The 20718-nt window shown below is 34.4% G+C and overlaps 1 protein-coding gene across 1 annotated transcript in view; it reads left to right on the forward strand.

Moving 5' to 3' along the window:
* The first annotated feature begins 1386 nt into the window (after positions 1-1386).
* LOC108778134 (outer dense fiber protein 3) overlaps positions 1387-20718 on the forward strand; it is a 32407-nt gene continuing 13075 nt past the window's right edge. The window contains exons 1-6 of the mRNA XM_018545231.1: positions 1387-1521; positions 2013-2117; positions 2518-2786; positions 9263-9368; positions 9860-9964; positions 10365-10624. Coding sequence (XP_018400733.1) covers positions 2042-2117; positions 2518-2786; positions 9263-9368; positions 9860-9964; positions 10365-10624 — 816 coding nt within the window. The 5' untranslated portion in view covers positions 1387-1521; positions 2013-2041. The remainder of the gene's footprint in view (positions 1522-2012; positions 2118-2517; positions 2787-9262; positions 9369-9859; positions 9965-10364; positions 10625-20718) is intronic.

Genomic DNA, 20718 nt, shown 5'->3' on the forward strand with positions numbered 1-20718 from the left:
TTGACGGTGGGCCGGGAGAATTTAAATATTTTTATAAATTAATATCTCGTTAACTACTGTGACAATTGTAAAATGGTACAGGACTTTTTTTCTTCTCAGTTTAGTCCATTCTACCCCCTGTACGGAATATGTTTCACTAATTATCAAACACCCTGTATAATGTGCATATATCGCAACCATGGACCTAAGAATCTATGGACGGGGCGTAAAGTGAGTTCGTAGGCAAGGGGGTTGACAAATTTGCAGTAAGGGGAGTGAGTGCGCTGTCCTTTTTTATCCGCTTAACATCTTTTTCTACAAGAAGACCCAACGGCTGGGTAACGAAATTAACCGAAGACATTCGAACGTTCCGAAGGTACATACATACTCAATTCAAGGCATACTGCTGGCATACTGCTAGCATTTTGCTATCCGGGTATACATATTAGCATTTGCGTAAAATCATCTGAGCTTGACTCCTAGTGCCTTTTTCTCTCCAAGAGTTTATATTAAATATAATACCCATAAAATATCAACTTTTATGTATTCTGGCTATGAATAACCATTATATAAATGATCAAAATTTTTTTAATTGGAAATAACTATTGTTGATGTTAGAAATTGTTTTGGTTACAGAATAACCATTACTGTGTATGTGTGCGTGCGTGCGTGCGTGCGTGCGTGCGTGCGTGCGTGCGTGCGTGCGTGCGTGTGTGTGTCGATGACAGAAATTGTTTTTTATTATAACAGTTCTGTAACTGTTATAATCAAAAACAGTCTTTGACTGATTTTAATTTTGAGAACAAAAAAAAATCCCAAGGAGCAAGATGTAGGGAGTAGGGACGCAAATTTCAACGTTGCATCGTTATTCCCGTAAATCGGACATCGCGAAAATTGCCACGAACACTAAAACACGTTGTATTTAAATTGCAATAACTCTGAAACTAAACGTGATGTAAACAATGTGAAAAAAGCTGGTTACTCGGAAGATTATGACAATTGTAGTACTGCCAACCGTACATCACTCCGTTGCCTAATAATTCAAAAAGTTCGGTTATTTTTTTAACAGACCTCGTATAGGCATGTTCTAGTCATATTAAAATGCTTATTTAACCTTTTTCCATTAACCATTTGCGAAAATAGACAATTGTAAATAATATTATTAAGATTAATAATGTTTATTAGAAAGTAAAAAAAAATAGATTGTCACTGTGCTTCGACTTTGTTAACATTTTAATTCGATCGTCTTTATGTGAGATTGTATTGTAATAAATAAGTGTATGATAATAAATGTGTAAACGTTATGTTTATGTATCATGTTTTTTAAATATATGTCATTTGACTATTAGCGTGGTGTCTAGTAAACTTGTGCACGGAGTAAATAATAATTATAATTGATACTTCTTAAAAATATATAAAAACATTTTACAATTTATTTTGCAGCTCCCGGTACATACAGTCCTGAAAAAATAAATCTGTCTAAGTCGCCGCAATATAGTTTTGGCACTAAAACTGAGATCTGTGAAAAAAACACTATACCAGGTGGGTTATCATTATTAGCGTCCTTCATAATCATTTTCTTTACATTAATATTCTAACTTTATATTCTCTTCAATGAAAAATTTTCTTAAAATTCTTCATTTTTTAGAATTTTAATATAAATTTTATAACATTTTATAAAATTTCTCAGATTTTTTTATATAAATCAGAACATTTTTTAGAGTGGGAGAGAAAAAAAACTAAGAAAAAGTATTTCTACAATTTTTTATATCTCAAATTCTAATGTATTCTACGATTTTTCATCACATATAATTTCTAAAGAAAATTTATAAAATTTTAAGAGAAATTTTATGATATTATTTTAGAAACATTTATAAATTTAAAATATGAAAAATTCTGTAAAACATTAGGAGATATTATAAGAATTTTTTCACCTGGGTTCTTATAATTTATTATTATGTAATACATAATATATTTTCTAAGTTAATTATTATTTTAGTATATTAGTTAGTATTATTTAATGAATACTCTAGGTCCTGGCGAGTACAGTCCAGAAAAGACGATGCTTTTATTGGAAAAAGCATTGCAATTTACTTTTGGTTTCAAACCGCCCTTGAACAGATCAAATGATGTTCCAGGTAAATAATTAATGAATTCCATGTATAGTAAATATAATATTGCATGCTATATATGAAGCATGTTAGTATAGCCACAATTTTATTTGCGTATATTGAGATGCATGGAATACAGAATCACAATAATTAGTTTTAAAATAGATAATTGGTATATTTAATTATTCTGCTTTTCATCTATAATTTAATGACTTTTATTCGTACATTTTGTACTCTGTAAAATATTTAATGAGATGCAAATCTTTGTCAGAAATGTAATTTCACATGACATTATATGCTATGGACTACTATACTATAAAAATGCAAAAAAAAAAAGAAAGAATACGACGTAAATGGTGGATGAGATTATTAGATAATAAAAGAATTATAAATTCTGAGAGAAGAAAATAGATTGATTAAATTTCAGCACCCAATATCTATAACATTCCTTCTGCTCTCGGCGGAACTAAAGAGGGTAATAAGAAAGCAGCACCTGCCTATTCAATATCTGGTAGGCAAAAAGTTTTTATGGACGATCGTGTTCTCGTACCTGGGCCGGGTGCATACGAGTGCATTAAACCAGACACAATCAGAGCGAAAAGTCCAGCATATAGCATGAGTGCGCGTTTTCCGCTGCCCGACGATCACTTGCAGATTCCAGGACCTGGAGCACACTGCCCGGAAAAGGTATCGTGTAGATAAAGCAAAATCTATTAAAATGTAATATAATATATAGATATTTAAGGGGGCATATACATGTATTGAAGCTTAAAAAAAAAAGATATTCTTCATGAATTTTTTTTAGAACCAAGAGACAAATTATAAAAATGGGATTTTTTGCATAACAGATTACACCTTTTGTAATTCTCATATAAATTATTTTAGAGTAATTTTGTTGGAAAATCCCCCCACTTTACTGTCGTGTAGTTAGCCGTGTACGCCACGTATGATTCCGCGGTGACAATGATTTCTCTTTACCCGTTTATCTGAAACGCAAAAATCAAACGGCATCTTAAAGAAGAGTAAATTTCCTTGTCGTTGTCGTATCCGATTTTAAAAATTCTAATTTTAAACAAAATGGCGAACTTTTAAAGTTAAAGTGCCAATTTTCGACAAAAAATTTAATTTGTTTATTTAACAAAAAATAGAAAAAATTCGAATTTTAAAGATCGGATACGACAACAACAAGCGAATTTTATAAGCTTTCAATAATAAAAAAAAAAAAAAAATCGGTGGATCCGTCTTCAAGTTATCATTGTCACCAATTTTAAAAACATGGTTTTGAGAAAAACGCGTTTAAAGTTTTTAAACAGCTTTACTCTATTGTAAAACTAAATTTATTCAATTCACACGTCATCGTCAATTCCTGGGCCATACAGGGAACCTTCCTGCTCAAAATTTGCCTCCATTTGATAATTTTTAGCGAGGCGGCGACTTATACGGGCTTCCCGCGTCGCGTGCTGTGCCCGGACGTTCGTTTGGTTACATCGCTGGGAGTCGTTTTGTGTTGCTAATTGAACCGCGTTTCGTCCTATCCTCATTCCCATTGTCTTCATTATTTGTAATAACGATGTTGTCCCTTTATTGAATAAACAAACAGCAATATAGGTCGTTTGAACGATTTCAATGCTGCTGTTTATTATCTTCGATGCTATCTTTCAGATCATGTTGTTGAAACTTTTGTTTACATTTTGGGTGAATCCACCAAGGCAACGTTCTAGCAAATTATTGTTGGACAGATCTTCATATATAGGACGGATTGCATTTAAAACATCGTCGGGTAAAGTTTGATAACTTCGCTCGTATTTGTGCAAAGTATTGTACGTATTCTGACACGTCAAAATGGTGCTAATTCTCTGTACGCAATTTCAGAAAATTCGCAGCCTTTTAACGTGTCAAAATATGTAAATTCAATTCTGCGACAATGCCGTTAGATTCTGCAATAGTCAGTTGTAGCGCTAATAAATGACGGAAGATATGTTTTGCGAATATTTTTGCTTCAACGTTAAATAACTCGGTGAAAAAAACAGCTCCAAAAGTAAATTATAGGTGAAGATTCACTCTTTCGAAAGATATAAATGGCATTTGTGCATAATTTTTAATTCGTACCGTACAATTTCACAACTTTTGTATAAAATTTTAAGATTTGATGCATCTTCATTTATGTTTGTGTAACTTTATGAAATATCGGCGAGACCGTTTTTTGAAGTATCTACATTTCAATTTCAAAGGGAAGTTATATTGTAAGTAGAACAAAAAAAAAACGTTATATAAGGTTTCAATTCTTCTATCGGCACGGCGCGCCTGGGCGCGCCGCTTCAGAGTAGAGAGCCTATAATCAGAGTGGCGCCATAAGAAAGATTACGCCATGTTTTAGCGAAATTCTGCAAGAGAGAAAGAGATATACACGGTTACAGTCTACCCAATAGTACTGCCACAGTATGTCAGTTTTAGGTGTAATAGCCAGCGTACAGACACATTGATAGAAATTAATAGCTTGCTTATTAAACATTAAACAGTTATAGGACTCTGTACACGGTCAGTAATACTGTCAATATCAACGAATATTGACAATATTATTGATTGTGTGTGGTTAATATTAATGGATTGACGTTGAATACTGACGATGATTTGGATTTAAATACATATGCTTTTTTTTTCTTTAAGATCCATGTCGTCATAGATGATAATATACGTCAAATCACGTCAAACTGAAGTAAAATATTATCAATATTACCTGATCGTATAAGATTGTAAAAACTAACGCATACTGTCAGTAATACTGATCAGTAATACTGATTCAGTATTACTGATCGTGTAGGGAGGCCTTATAGAAATATGGTTGCATGTACAATACCATTTTGCAATAATGCATTACAAAAAGGATATATTATGAATATAATAATAACATAGCGTAAATAACGTGCAATAAATAACATTGTTTTGTATTAAGTAACATGCAATAAATAACATTATTTTGTAATAAATATATAAAAGTCACATTATTTTGTATACAGTATTTATTTATTACCATTTTTTTTAATTTGCCATAATTTTTTAGCATGAATATAAAATTTAGAAAATAATGCGGTTGAAAAACTGGAGGGAATAGCTAAAACATGGCGGACAAATCACAAGTGATACCCGTATTAGTAGGGGAGGCCGAGAGGTTAAATGTGGATTTACTCGAGCATCATGGGGACCTATTGGATTGTGAAGATTAGATGCTAAAAAGAAAAAAAGGTTATATGATGTATGCCGTTTCAGTGGTGGGGGAGTGTGTACAGGCTTTCAAAAAAAAACAGTGACAATTAATGCAATACTCGAAGCGTGTCAGATATTAATAGTGTAAGCGACCCATGTGTTTCTGATAACGGATAAATATTAATCTGACGGTTTACGTGGTGGGGTTAGCTGTAGGAAGGGGTCAAAAAAGGGGGAAAAAAAAAAAATTTCCAGAGCGCATCTCGAGCGCGTCAGATTTTTGAAATGTACACTTTTCTACATGTAATTAACACACCATACCTTAATCTGATGTGCTCGAGTTTTCGAACGATCTATCTTTTTTTTTATTTACTAATCCCCTGGACCCCCGCGGCTCTATATAGAGGTTTAATATTTGGTGGGGGTACTTATTAGGGTGCAAGCTTTTCCCCTTTATGTTTTCCTGACGCGCTCGAGTAAATCCCAAAATCCCCGCTTGGCCTCCTCTACTATATGGCGCCACTCTAATTATAGGCTCTCTACTTCAGAAAGGGCAAGCGCACGCCTGTGCACTGCCCGACAAAACGTGTTGTAACTTTTCTTTATTTACTGGAATTTCAAAAAACGGTTTTAGGACAATATTCTTGAAGGTTTAAACTGTTGAAAAAATCGATTTTTTGAAACCGACAAATGTATATGCTCCCTTAAGTATATTAATATTATATATACATATGTATATTTATATACATGCACATATACATATACCCAGATAGCCAAACCTGCCAAAAGCACGCATTGCTAATTTATGCTACATATTATATAATGGCAAAAATCGAGCAGCAGTCGAACACGGTTTATCGTTTCAGTATAGCCATAACAGAAATACAGCAAAAATAGAGCAGACCTGCGTCATAGTACACTAGCAAAAATTCTGTAAAAATTCATCAAATTTTGCCGAAATAAAGCAAGCAGAAATCGAGCAATACATGCTGACAAAATAAATTAACAAAAAATAGATTAAAACTTGATATAAAACATGACTACATATTAAATCAGCAAAATGTTGTTAAAAATCTGGCACACTTATTGTCATATTATGACAGCAAAAATGCAGCAAAAATCGAGCACAGCCTGCCGTCACGTCGTGACTACAAAAACGCGTCAGATATAGAACGTGATCTGCCCTATCAGCCATTGGCCTATAGTTTACACCTAACGACCTGACCTATACCCTAACCTATATCCCACCTAAGGAGCGTTTACCGCATATAGACCTATATTATTTTTGGGCCTAATGTAGGTCGCATTTAGTCTCACGTTTCTTAGTACACTTTACGCCTTTAGGCCGTTTGCCTGCGCCCTGCGTTTACATGCGTTAAAGCTAGATAGGTCGTGCGGCCTAAGAGAGGTCAGGGATCTTGAAAAAGATCCCTCACCTAAGCGAGGTTACAGCTATTTACACCGTCGCGACTTGTCGTGTTTAGGTTAGATTTAGAGTATAAGTGGCGGCCTAAACGTAGGGTGTAAACTAGGCCATTGATGGCAAAGACGCAGCAAAAATCATAATCTGTCTATTTATATAAATTGTCTACTTAATAAAATATTTTTATTGAAAGTATATATAGACAATTCGAAACATCTCTGTCAATAAGGTAACAGTAGAGCAGTACGTTAGGTAAACGACTCAGAACTGGACCGTGGATCGAGTCATGAGTTCAAATCCTATCAGGTTTAAAAGTTTTTTCCTAGGTATTATTAGTCAGTTCAGCACTTTTAAGGAGAGGACACAAATGTGATGGAGAAAGAAATCTAATTAATAAGAATTTAATTAAATTAAGAATTGCTGTAACTTTTTTTTCGGCAGTCTATGCGCGATTTTTGCTGCGTTTTTGCTATCAATAGCTAATTAGGTAGGTCGTATTCTATATCTGCCGCGTTTTTGAAGTCACGACGTGACGGCAGACTGTGCTCGATTTTTACTGCGTTTTTGCTGTCAGTACTGGTTATGTCAGGTTAAGATTTATTTTTACCGCGTTTCGCTGTCACGATGTGTTAGCAAATAATGATTGATTTTTGTTGTATTTTTATCGTTGTATTATGTTGGCAGGCTAAGCTGTTAGAAACTAATCTTAATGAGGAAGCAGCAGCTTGATATCTGCTGTAACGTCATGATCAAGTTTGCTGGCATACTGCTGGCATACTGCTAGCATTTTGCTATCCGGGTGTATGTATACAGGGTGTTTGATAATTAGTGAAACATATTCCGTACAGGGGGTAGAATGGACTAAACTGAGAAGAAAAGTCCTATACCATTTTACAACTGTTACAGTAGTTAACGAGATATTAATTTATAAAAATATTTAAATTCTCCCGGCCCACTGTCAAATGCAAGCGCGCGGCTGAATAGGACCGTCCTGCAAAGCACGCCGCGCGCGTTTGCCGTCGCTACGCGATTCATGTCTAGCGAGGACGCTTGTTATAAACAACGCCTAGCAACGGCGAACGCGCGCGGCGTGTTTCGCTGGGCGGTCCTATCCAGCCGCGCGCTTACATTTGACGGTGGGCCGGGAGAATTTAAATATTTTTATAAATTAATATCTCGTTAACTACTGTGACAATTGTAAAATGGTACAGGACTTTTTTTCTTCTCAGTTTAGTCCATTCTACCCCCTGTACGGAATATGTTTCACTAATTATCAAACACCCTGTATAATGTGCATATATCGCAACCATGGACCTAAGAATCTATGGACGGGGCGTAAAGTGAGTTCGTAGGCAAGGGGGTTGACAAATTTGCAGTAAGGGGAGTGAGTGCGCTGTCCTTTTTTATCCGCTTAACATCTTTTTCTACAAGAAGACCCAACGGCTGGGTAACGAAATTAACCGAAGACATTCGAACGTTCCGAAGGTACATACATACTCAATTCAAGGCATACTGCTGGCATACTGCTAGCATTTTGCTATCCGGGTATACATATTAGCATTTGCGTAAAATCATCTGAGCTTGACTCCTAGTGCCTTTTTCTCTCCAAGAGTTTATATTAAATATAATACCCATAAAATATCAACTTTTATGTATTCTGGCTATGAATAACCATTATATAAATGATCAAAATTTTTTTAATTGGAAATAACTATTGTTGATGTTAGAAATTGTTTTGGTTACAGAATAACCATTACTGTGTATGTGTGCGTGCGTGCGTGCGTGCGTGCGTGCGTGCGTGCGTGCGTGCGTGCGTGCGTGTGTGTGTCGATGACAGAAATTGTTTTTTATTATAACAGTTCTGTAACTGTTATAATCAAAAACAGTCTTTGACTGATTTTAATTTTGAGAACAAAAAAAAATCCCAAGGAGCAAGATGTAGGGAGTAGGGACGCAAATTTCAACGTTGCATCGTTATTCCCGTAAATCGGACATCGCGAAAATTGCCACGAACACTAAAACACGTTGTATTTAAATTGCAATAACTCTGAAACTAAACGTGATGTAAACAATGTGAAAAAAGCTGGTTACTCGGAAGATTATGACAATTGTAGTACTGCCAACCGTACATCACTCCGTTGCCTAATAATTCAAAAAGTTCGGTTATTTTTTTAACAGACCTCGTATAGGCATGTTCTAGTCATATTAAAATGCTTATTTAACCTTTTTCCATTAACCATTTGCGAAAATAGACAATTGTAAATAATATTATTAAGATTAATAATGTTTATTAGAAAGTAAAAAAAAATAGATTGTCACTGTGCTTCGACTTTGTTAACATTTTAATTCGATCGTCTTTATGTGAGATTGTATTGTAATAAATAAGTGTATGATAATAAATGTGTAAACGTTATGTTTATGTATCATGTTTTTTAAATATATGTCATTTGACTATTAGCGTGGTGTCTAGTAAACTTGTGCACGGAGTAAATAATAATTATAATTGATACTTCTTAAAAATATATAAAAACATTTTACAATTTATTTTGCAGCTCCCGGTACATACAGTCCTGAAAAAATAAATCTGTCTAAGTCGCCGCAATATAGTTTTGGCACTAAAACTGAGATCTGTGAAAAAAACACTATACCAGGTGGGTTATCATTATTAGCGTCCTTCATAATCATTTTCTTTACATTAATATTCTAACTTTATATTCTCTTCAATGAAAAATTTTCTTAAAATTCTTCATTTTTTAGAATTTTAATATAAATTTTATAACATTTTATAAAATTTCTCAGATTTTTTTATATAAATCAGAACATTTTTTAGAGTGGGAGAGAAAAAAAACTAAGAAAAAGTATTTCTACAATTTTTTATATCTCAAATTCTAATGTATTCTACGATTTTTCATCACATATAATTTCTAAAGAAAATTTATAAAATTTTAAGAGAAATTTTATGATATTATTTTAGAAACATTTATAAATTTAAAATATGAAAAATTCTGTAAAACATTAGGAGATATTATAAGAATTTTTTCACCTGGGTTCTTATAATTTATTATTATGTAATACATAATATATTTTCTAAGTTAATTATTATTTTAGTATATTAGTTAGTATTATTTAATGAATACTCTAGGTCCTGGCGAGTACAGTCCAGAAAAGACGATGCTTTTATTGGAAAAAGCATTGCAATTTACTTTTGGTTTCAAACCGCCCTTGAACAGATCAAATGATGTTCCAGGTAAATAATTAATGAATTCCATGTATAGTAAATATAATATTGCATGCTATATATGAAGCATGTTAGTATAGCCACAATTTTATTTGCGTATATTGAGATGCATGGAATACAGAATCACAATAATTAGTTTTAAAATAGATAATTGGTATATTTAATTATTCTGCTTTTCATCTATAATTTAATGACTTTTATTCGTACATTTTGTACTCTGTAAAATATTTAATGAGATGCAAATCTTTGTCAGAAATGTAATTTCACATGACATTATATGCTATGGACTACTATACTATAAAAATGCAAAAAAAAAAAGAAAGAATACGACGTAAATGGTGGATGAGATTATTAGATAATAAAAGAATTATAAATTCTGAGAGAAGAAAATAGATTGATTAAATTTCAGCACCCAATATCTATAACATTCCTTCTGCTCTCGGCGGAACTAAAGAGGGTAATAAGAAAGCAGCACCTGCCTATTCAATATCTGGTAGGCAAAAAGTTTTTATGGACGATCGTGTTCTCGTACCTGGGCCGGGTGCATACGAGTGCATTAAACCAGACACAATCAGAGCGAAAAGTCCAGCATATAGCATGAGTGCGCGTTTTCCGCTGCCCGACGATCACTTGCAGATTCCAGGACCTGGAGCACACTGCCCGGAAAAGGTATCGTGTAGATAAAGCAAAATCTATTAAAATGTAATATAATATATAGATATTTAAGGGGGCATATACATGTATTGAAGCTTAAAAAAAAAAGATATTCTTCATGAATTTTTTTTAGAACCAAGAGACAAATTATAAAAATGGGATTTTTTGCATAACAGATTACACCTTTTGTAATTCTCATATAAATTATTTTAGAGTAATTTTGTTGGAAAATCCCCCCACTTTACTGTCGTGTAGTTAGCCGTGTACGCCACGTATGATTCCGCGGTGACAATGATTTCTCTTTACCCGTTTATCTGAAACGCAAAAATCAAACGGCATCTTAAAGAAGAGTAAATTTCCTTGTCGTTGTCGTATCCGATTTTAAAAATTCTAATTTTAAACAAAATGGCGAACTTTTAAAGTTAAAGTGCCAATTTTCGACAAAAAATTTAATTTGTTTATTTAACAAAAAATAGAAAAAATTCGAATTTTAAAGATCGGATACGACAACAACAAGCGAATTTTATAAGCTTTCAATAATAAAAAAAAAAAAAAAAATCGGTGGATCCGTCTTCAAGTTATCATTGTCACCAATTTTAAAAACATGGTTTTGAGAAAAACGCGTTTAAAGTTTTTAAACAGCTTTACTCTATTGTAAAACTAAATTTATTCAATTCACACGTCATCGTCAATTCCTGGGCCATACAGGGAACCTTCCTGCTCAAAATTTGCCTCCATTTGATAATTTTTAGCGAGGCGGCGACTTATACGGGCTTCCCGCGTCGCGTGCTGTGCCCGGACGTTCGTTTGGTTACATCGCTGGGAGTCGTTTTGTGTTGCTAATTGAACCGCGTTTCGTCCTATCCTCATTCCCATTGTCTTCATTATTTGTAATAACGATGTTGTCCCTTTATTGAATAAACAAACAGCAATATAGGTCGTTTGAACGATTTCAATGCTGCTGTTTATTATCTTCGATGCTATCTTTCAGATCATGTTGTTGAAACTTTTGTTTACATTTTGGGTGAATCCACCAAGGCAACGTTCTAGCAAATTATTGTTGGACAGATCTTCATATATAGGACGGATTGCATTTAAAACATCGTCGGGTAAAGTTTGATAACTTCGCTCGTATTTGTGCAAAGTATTGTACGTATTCTGACACGTCAAAATGGTGCTAATTCTCTGTACGCAATTTCAGAAAATTCGCAGCCTTTTAACGTGTCAAAATATGTAAATTCAATTCTGCGACAATGCCGTTAGATTCTGCAATAGTCAGTTGTAGCGCTAATAAATGACGGAAGATATGTTTTGCGAATATTTTTGCTTCAACGTTAAATAACTCGGTGAAAAAAACAGCTCCAAAAGTAAATTATAGGTGAAGATTCACTCTTTCGAAAGATATAAATGGCATTTGTGCATAATTTTTAATTCGTACCGTACAATTTCACAACTTTTGTATAAAATTTTAAGATTTGATGCATCTTCATTTATGTTTGTGTAACTTTATGAAATATCGGCGAGACCGTTTTTTGAAGTATCTACATTTCAATTTCAAAGGGAAGTTATATTGTAAGTAGAACAAAAAAAAAACGTTATATAAGGTTTCAATTCTTCTATCGGCACGGCGCGCCTGGGCGCGCCGCTTCAGAGTAGAGAGCCTATAATCAGAGTGGCGCCATAAGAAAGATTACGCCATGTTTTAGCGAAATTCTGCAAGAGAGAAAGAGATATACACGGTTACAGTCTACCCAATAGTACTGCCACAGTATGTCAGTTTTAGGTGTAATAGCCAGCGTACAGACACATTGATAGAAATTAATAGCTTGCTTATTAAACATTAAACAGTTATAGGACTCTGTACACGGTCAGTAATACTGTCAATATCAACGAATATTGACAATATTATTGATTGTGTGTGGTTAATATTAATGGATTGACGTTGAATACTGACGATGATTTGGATTTAAATACATATGCTTTTTTTTTCTTTAAGATCCATGTCGTCATAGATGATAATATACGTCAAATCACGTCAAACTGAAGTAAAATATTATCAATATTACCTGATCGTATAAGATTGTAAAAACTAACGCATACTGTCAGTAATACTGATCAGTAATACTGATTCAGTATTACTGATCGTGTAGGGAGGCCTTATAGAAATATGGTTGCATGTACAATACCATTTTGCAATAATGCATTACAAAAAGGATATATTATGAATATAATAATAACATAGCGTAAATAACGTGCAATAAATAACATTGTTTTGTATTAAGTAACATGCAATAAATAACATTATTTTGTAATAAATATATAAAAGTCACATTATTTTGTATACAGTATTTATTTATTACCATTTTTTTTAATTTGCCATAATTTTTTAGCATGAATATAAAATTTAGAAAATAATGCGGTTGAAAAACTGGAGGGAATAGCTAAAACATGGCGGACAAATCACAAGTGATACCCGTATTAGTAGGGGAGGCCGAGAGGTTAAATGTGGATTTACTCGAGCATCATGGGGACCTATTGGATTGTGAAGATTAGATGCTAAAAAGAAAAAAAGGTTATATGATGTATGCCGTTTCAGTGGTGGGGGAGTGTGTACAGGCTTTCAAAAAAAAACAGTGACAATTAATGCAATACTCGAAGCGTGTCAGATATTAATAGTGTAAGCGACCCATGTGTTTCTGATAACGGATAAATATTAATCTGACGGTTTACGTGGTGGGGTTAGCTGTAGGAAGGGGTCAAAAAAGGGGGAAAAAAAAAAAATTTCCAGAGCGCATCTCGAGCGCGTCAGATTTTTGAAATGTACACTTTTCTACATGTAATTAACACACCATACCTTAATCTGATGTGCTCGAGTTTTCGAACGATCTATCTTTTTTTTTATTTACTAATCCCCTGGACCCCCGCGGCTCTATATAGAGGTTTAATATTTGGTGGGGGTACTTATTAGGGTGCAAGCTTTTCCCCTTTATGTTTTCCTGACGCGCTCGAGTAAATCCCAAAATCCCCGCTTGGCCTCCTCTACTATATGGCGCCACTCTAATTATAGGCTCTCTACTTCAGAAAGGGCAAGCGCACGCCTGTGCACTGCCCGACAAAACGTGTTGTAACTTTTCTTTATTTACTGGAATTTCAAAAAACGGTTTTAGGACAATATTCTTGAAGGTTTAAACTGTTGAAAAAATCGATTTTTTGAAACCGACAAATGTATATGCTCCCTTAAGTATATTAATATTATATATACATATGTATATTTATATACATGCACATATACATATACCCAGATAGCCAAACCTGCCAAAAGCACGCATTGCTAATTTATGCTACATATTATATAATGGCAAAAATCGAGCAGCAGTCGAACACGGTTTATCGTTTCAGTATAGCCATAACAGAAATACAGCAAAAATAGAGCAGACCTGCGTCATAGTACACTAGCAAAAATTCTGTAAAAATTCATCAAATTTTGCCGAAATAAAGCAAGCAGAAATCGAGCAATACATGCTGACAAAATAAATTAACAAAAAATAGATTAAAACTTGATATAAAACATGACTACATATTAAATCAGCAAAATGTTGTTAAAAATCTGGCACACTTATTGTCATATTATGACAGCAAAAATGCAGCAAAAATCGAGCACAGCCTGCCGTCACGTCGTGACTACAAAAACGCGTCAGATATAGAACGTGATCTGCCCTATCAGCCATTGGCCTATAGTTTACACCTAACGACCTGACCTATACCCTAACCTATATCCCACCTAAGGAGCGTTTACCGCATATAGACCTATATTATTTTTGGGCCTAATGTAGGTCGCATTTAGTCTCACGTTTCTTAGTACACTTTACGCCTTTAGGCCGTTTGCCTGCGCCCTGCGTTTACATGCGTTAAAGCTAGATAGGTCGTGCGGCCTAAGAGAGGTCAGGGATCTTGAAAAAGATCCCTCACCTAAGCGAGGTTACAGCTATTTACACCGTCGCGACTTGTCGTGTTTAGGTTAGATTTAGAGTATAAGTGGCGGCCTAAACGTAGGGTGTAAACTAGGCCATTGATGGCAAAGACGCAGCAAAAATCATAATCTGTCTATTTATATAAATTGTCTACTTAATAAAATATTTTTATTGAAAGTATATATAGACAATTCGAAACATCTCTGTCAATAAGGTAACAGTAGAGCAGTACGTTAGGTAAACGACTCAGAACTGGACCGTGGATCGAGTCATGAGTTCAAATCCTATCAGGTTTAAAAGTTTTTTCCTAGGTATTATTAGTCAGTTCAGCACTTTTAAGGAGAGGACACAAATGTGATGGAGAAAGAAATCTAATTAATAAGAATTTAATTAAATTAAGAATTGCTGTAACTTTTTTTTCGGCAGTCTATGCGCGATTTTTGCTGCGTTTTTGCTATCAATAGCTAATTAGGTAGGTCGTATTCTATATCTGCCGCGTTTTTGAAGTCACGACGTGACGGCAGACTGTGCTCGATTTTTACTGCGTTTTTGCTGTCAGTACTGGTTATGTCAGGTTAAGATTTATTTTTACCGCGTTTCGCTGTCACGATGTGTTAGCAAATAATGATTGATTTTTGTTGTATTTTTATCGTTGTATTATGTTGGCAGGCTAAGCTGTTAGAAACTAAGCTTAATGAGGAAGCAGCAGCTTGATATCTGCTGTAACGTCATGATCAAGTTTGCTGGCATACTGCTGGCATACTGCTAGCATTTTGCTATCCGGGTGTATGTATACAGGGTGTTTGATAATTAGTGAAACATATTCCGTACAGGGGGTAGAATGGACTAAACTGAGAAGAAAAGTCCTATACCATTTTACAACTGTTACAGTAGTTAACGAGATATTAATTTATAAAAATATTTAAATTCTCCCGGCCCACTGTCAAATGCAAGCGCGCGGCTGAATAGGACCGTCCTGCAAAGCACGCCGCGCGCGTTTGCCGTCGCTACGCGATTCATGTCTAGCGAGGACGCTTGTTATAAACAACGCCTAGCAACGGCGAACGCGCGCGGCGTGTTTCGCTGGGCGGTCCTATCCAGCCGCGCGCTTACATTTGACGGTGGGCCGGGAGAATTTAAATATTTTTATAAATTAATATCTCGTTAACTACTGTGACAATTGTAAAATGGTACAGGACTTTTTTTCTTCTCAGTTTAGTCCATTCTACCCCCTGTACGGAATATGTTTCACTAATTATCAAACACCCTGTATAATGTGCATATATCGCAACCATGGACCTAAGAATCTATGGACGGGGCGTAAAGTGAGTTCGTAGGCAAGGGGGTTGACAAATTTGCAGTAAGGGGAGTGAGTGCGCTGTCCTTTTTTATCCGCTTAACATCTTTTTCTATAAGAAGACCCAACGGCTGGGTAACGAAATTAACCGAAGACATTCGAACGTTCCGAAGGTACATACATACTCGAAAAAGAGCATTTTGAGGTTGCGTCTACGTCCCCGTGAAAAAAGACAATGCCGACCTGTATAATTTCGGGCTGTGATAATCGGACTGATCCGAAAAAGAAATGCAAATGGAATTAGAAAATTAAGGTTAGTGAATATTTAGTCTTTTGGGAATCATCGGGTGTATGACGGAAACACCCGATGGGGTCCTATCATAGAAAGAGATAGCGCTACACTCCCCTTACCGCGGATTAACCACCCGAACTGCCTAGTGCCCCGTCCATAGATTCTTAGGTCCATGACATCGCAACTAATCAAAAGCAGCTCTCCCAATAAACACATAATGGTATATTATACGTTGAAATCAAGTATTTACCATAGGTCTAAACTAGAGTCCCTATAATAAGGAGTCTGGCTAAGTTATTATTAATTCTATTGGTGCTAACAAAATATGGCGAAACCAATAAGATGCCTCAAATATGTTCTTTAGGCGCGCTATTATTCAATTGATAGGAATGGAATAATAAAAGAATAAATTTATTTTTATTAGTATAGAAAACTCCCCTCATTGAAAATCCTTTTTCGGTACTATTAAAGCAATAAGGCACTCAGCAGCCGGGCATTTTCTATAAAATTTGTTAGTTATAATGCACATTTTGAATACATACAATTTTAAAGGTTAGAGATCGATTTTTATGTCAGCATCTATAATTTGTTTTGGTAAATCTTCGGAATAGGGGAAGCAGCTCCGATCTTCTTGACCTTCACATATGTTGTCAAGGTCATGACCCTGAGTAACTTTGCCTTAACAACTAGCCGTCGCTCGCCCTTCGTTAAAAAGATATTAACAAAAAAGTTTCAAAAATAACGTCCTATTTCTGCTATATATACAGTATTAAATACTATTCTACATAGGTTTTGACCTTCCACGCGAAGTAACTTTTACCCCCCCCCCTCCCCCTGCACAGGGGCACACGACTTCTACGATTATACTGTTGCTATGATAGTACTGTCGGGGCAGATCTCTGACGACGGTGTGGGTGCAGGGGGGTAGCCGGAGGCCGAAAGCCGAAGGCCGCCCCTTGCACCCGCCCGTGCGTGCGTGCGTGCGTGCGTGCGTGTGTAAAACATCAAGTAATAGACTCATAATCGTTATATAACGAGTGGAATACACACACACACACACACACGGGCGGGTGCAAGGGGGCGGCCTTCGGCCACCTCCCCGCACCCACACCGTCACAGAGGTCTGCCCCGACAGTACAATCACAGCAATAGATGGGGAAGGAGAGAGTGAGTTGTGATTCGCGTGAAAGTTCTTTTAAGTTTATGACATTCCTAATGTACTATTTCACATGATTACATTGTTCATTTGTTTTGGTGAGTATCGCGCTTGTATTTACAAATTTTGACCGCACAGTTGTTTTTATTATATGTATACAACAGTATAATAGTACGTTATTTTTTGAAACTTTTTTTGTTAATATCTTTTTAACGAAGGGCGAGCGACGGCTAGTTGTTAAGGCAAAGTTACTCAGGGTCATGACCTTGACAACATATGTCAAGGTCAAGAAGATCGGAGCTGCTTCCCCTATTCCGAAGATTTACCAAAAGATCACAGACTGTGTAAAGGTAAGTGAAATATATGTATATTTTACTTACTTTTTACACAGTCTGTGATCTTTCATCAAATTATGTATTAAAAAATTATTTATTTTATTTATTTATAATGATTATATACTGTTTACGATATATTTATAGTATCACATCAGTTGACCACACCTTTATTAGAGTCCCTATACTAAGAGTCTGGCCAAGGTTGTCATCCAGCCTATTGGTTTCGACAAAATATGGCTGAGCCAATGAAGTGTCTCGAATTTAATATCTTGGACGCGGTATCATTCAACTAGTAAGAATCATAGAAAGAATAAGAATAGAACAATAATGTAATAAAGCTGTTTTTAACAATTTTTTAATGTGAAAATACAAATATAATTTCAATTAATGTATTCATAAATAAATAATTATATCATTTAATAGCAGCATTATTATTAAACAGCACCAGTTTTATTCAGTTAGTAGGAACAGAACAATGAGATAATAAAGTTGTTTTTAACATTTTATTTAATGTAAAAATACAAATACAAATAAATTTTAATAGTATTCATAAGTAAACATATCCTCTAATTTTTACTTATAAATACATTACTTATAAAATACATTAAAATGATAAGCTATAGTTACTTATTTCGTACGAACGCACTTATGTAAAACGCGCTTTATATCTCGACCAATCACGAGCAAGCTTCCGTCGAACACACTCTCTATCGTTCGTAGTCCGTACTTCTGTACCTTCCGTTCCCGCTACTTCTTGTAACGATCTCGCACACAACAACCGTGCCTGACAGCCTGAATAAAGTGCTCATTAACATTATCATATTTTGCATTGTCTCACCGAACCTCACACGCTTAACCCACACACATACACAAAAATGATATAAGTAAATTATATCATAGAAGCATGCCTAGTCATAGTTTTACTACTATATGTATAATTCTTATTTTAATATATAAAGTAATCGTCCTTTGTTGCAATCAATTTTTATGCGAAATGTAATATACCGTTTCATTATTTTATCGAATAGTGCAGTACCACATCGATCACATCACGTTTTTGGTTATGTACGACGACGCCATGTTTTGTCGAACTAGACCAAAGAACTAGACCTTGGCCAGACTCTTAGTATAGGGACTCTAACCTTTATCTACGACGCCATGTTTTGTCAAACTAGAAAGATTGGCCAGACTTCTTATTATAGGGACTCTAGTCTAAACGTAGTAGATTCAACGTGTATCAGTTTCGAATAATTTTAGTTGTGATGTCCGGCTGATAAACGTTGTCATAAACGATATATGTTTGTTTTTTTAACGTTATTAACATCCAGTTTTTAATCGTTGTCTTATTCGATTTTTTTAACGTTATTCTTATTCGTTTTTTTAACGTTATTCACATCCGGTTTTTAAACGTTGTCCTTATTTGATTTTTTTTAACGGTATTCATATCCGTTATTTTATACGTTATTGTCTCTGTTTTTTAAACGTTATTTTCATCATCTTCACCTAGTCACATTGAACATTTACTATAAGCATATTTTAATATAAAAATATTATTAACGAAAAAAAGTGGTAATAAAGAGGCGATGGGAATCAACGCAGTTATTTACCCAATAAACACATGATGGTATATTATACGTTAAAATCAATTATTCTCTAATCGAGAATAAAAAAATTTTTTTTTAATTTTTAAATAAAATTCGTTTTTTTTTTAAATTATTTTTATGTAGACTTATAGAATTAATATATGTATAATAGTTCTATATACAATTTATGAATTACAAGTACGTATAAGATATTTTATAATTTTTGAAAACGCATACGGATATCGATGGGATTCGAATCTAAGACCTTTGAGGTGGTAACCTAACACGCTAACGCTGAGCTGTAATCGCACGCTGTTTGGATAATTTCGAAAATGATTGTTAAACACACGATGGTGGTATATTAAACGTGCATTATACGTAAAATATGGTATAAGTATATCATTAGTATATCTGATGAACGTTTAAATTTGTACCGTTTTTATAGCATCATTTAATATACGATAATCATATTCGTTTTTATTACGTTTGCATAATACAAAACTGATTTTATACGTTAAAAAACGGACAAAAGCGTTTAATTTGAAGGGTGTTTCTACGTTTATCAAGCGACGCGGTAGCGTCGCGACGCCAAGTGCATAAAATAAAAATATAACCGTTTGACATGATGACATGATACTTGATGCGTGTATATGTTCATGTCGATGTCAAATTCACGACGCTACCACTAGCTTTATCTCGAGTTTTCACATCTTGAAACTTTAGATTAAAATTACTCAGAATTTAAAAGCACAATCTAAAAACCCTTTTATTATATAATGTCATCGGTATCTTTCGATTGCGACCAGTCCGAATAAAATTGGTGCAGCCGATACCGAGATCTAGAGACCGAGTCCCGAAAAGGGTACGTTTTAGTTACGAGTATGTTCGGACGTACGTGTGACATATACATGTATTTTTCAATCGTACGTGTGACACATACATGTAATTGTAATTTAACTGCTTTACTTGAAAAGACTAGTATAACAACGACCAAACGTGTACTTATTATTCAATTATTAGATATTATTTAAAGTTAATAATGAAGAAGTTATAAAGATTACAAATCTTAATATTAAATCCATACCTTCGTCAAAAATTTGTATCGGTGATAATATTTATAAAGTTAATAGTGCGATTCTTCATCATGGTAAAAATATAGACGAAGGACATTACACAAATTTATTGCGAGCTAAAGGTACAAAATGGACATCCATAAATGATTTAAAAGTTGAAGTATGTAAGTGGCCACGAAATGCAAAGAGCGCGTATATATTTTTCTTAGAACAAATCTAAATTAAGTACAAATAAATTTAAGTATAATTAAGCGTCAATAAATACAATACGAGTACATCTTTAATATTAAATAAATAGCAATTTACAAAATAACTATTTTAGAAACAGAATCGGTATTTATTTTTAGAGGATTTAAATTTCCTACATTATTATCACGTTTTCATAATTAACAAAAAGCAGTG

This window comes from Cyphomyrmex costatus, unplaced genomic scaffold (assembly GCF_001594065.2).
Source record: "Cyphomyrmex costatus isolate MS0001 unplaced genomic scaffold, Ccosl1.0 scaffold488, whole genome shotgun sequence".
Classification (NCBI taxonomy): Eukaryota; Metazoa; Arthropoda; class Insecta; order Hymenoptera; family Formicidae; genus Cyphomyrmex; species Cyphomyrmex costatus.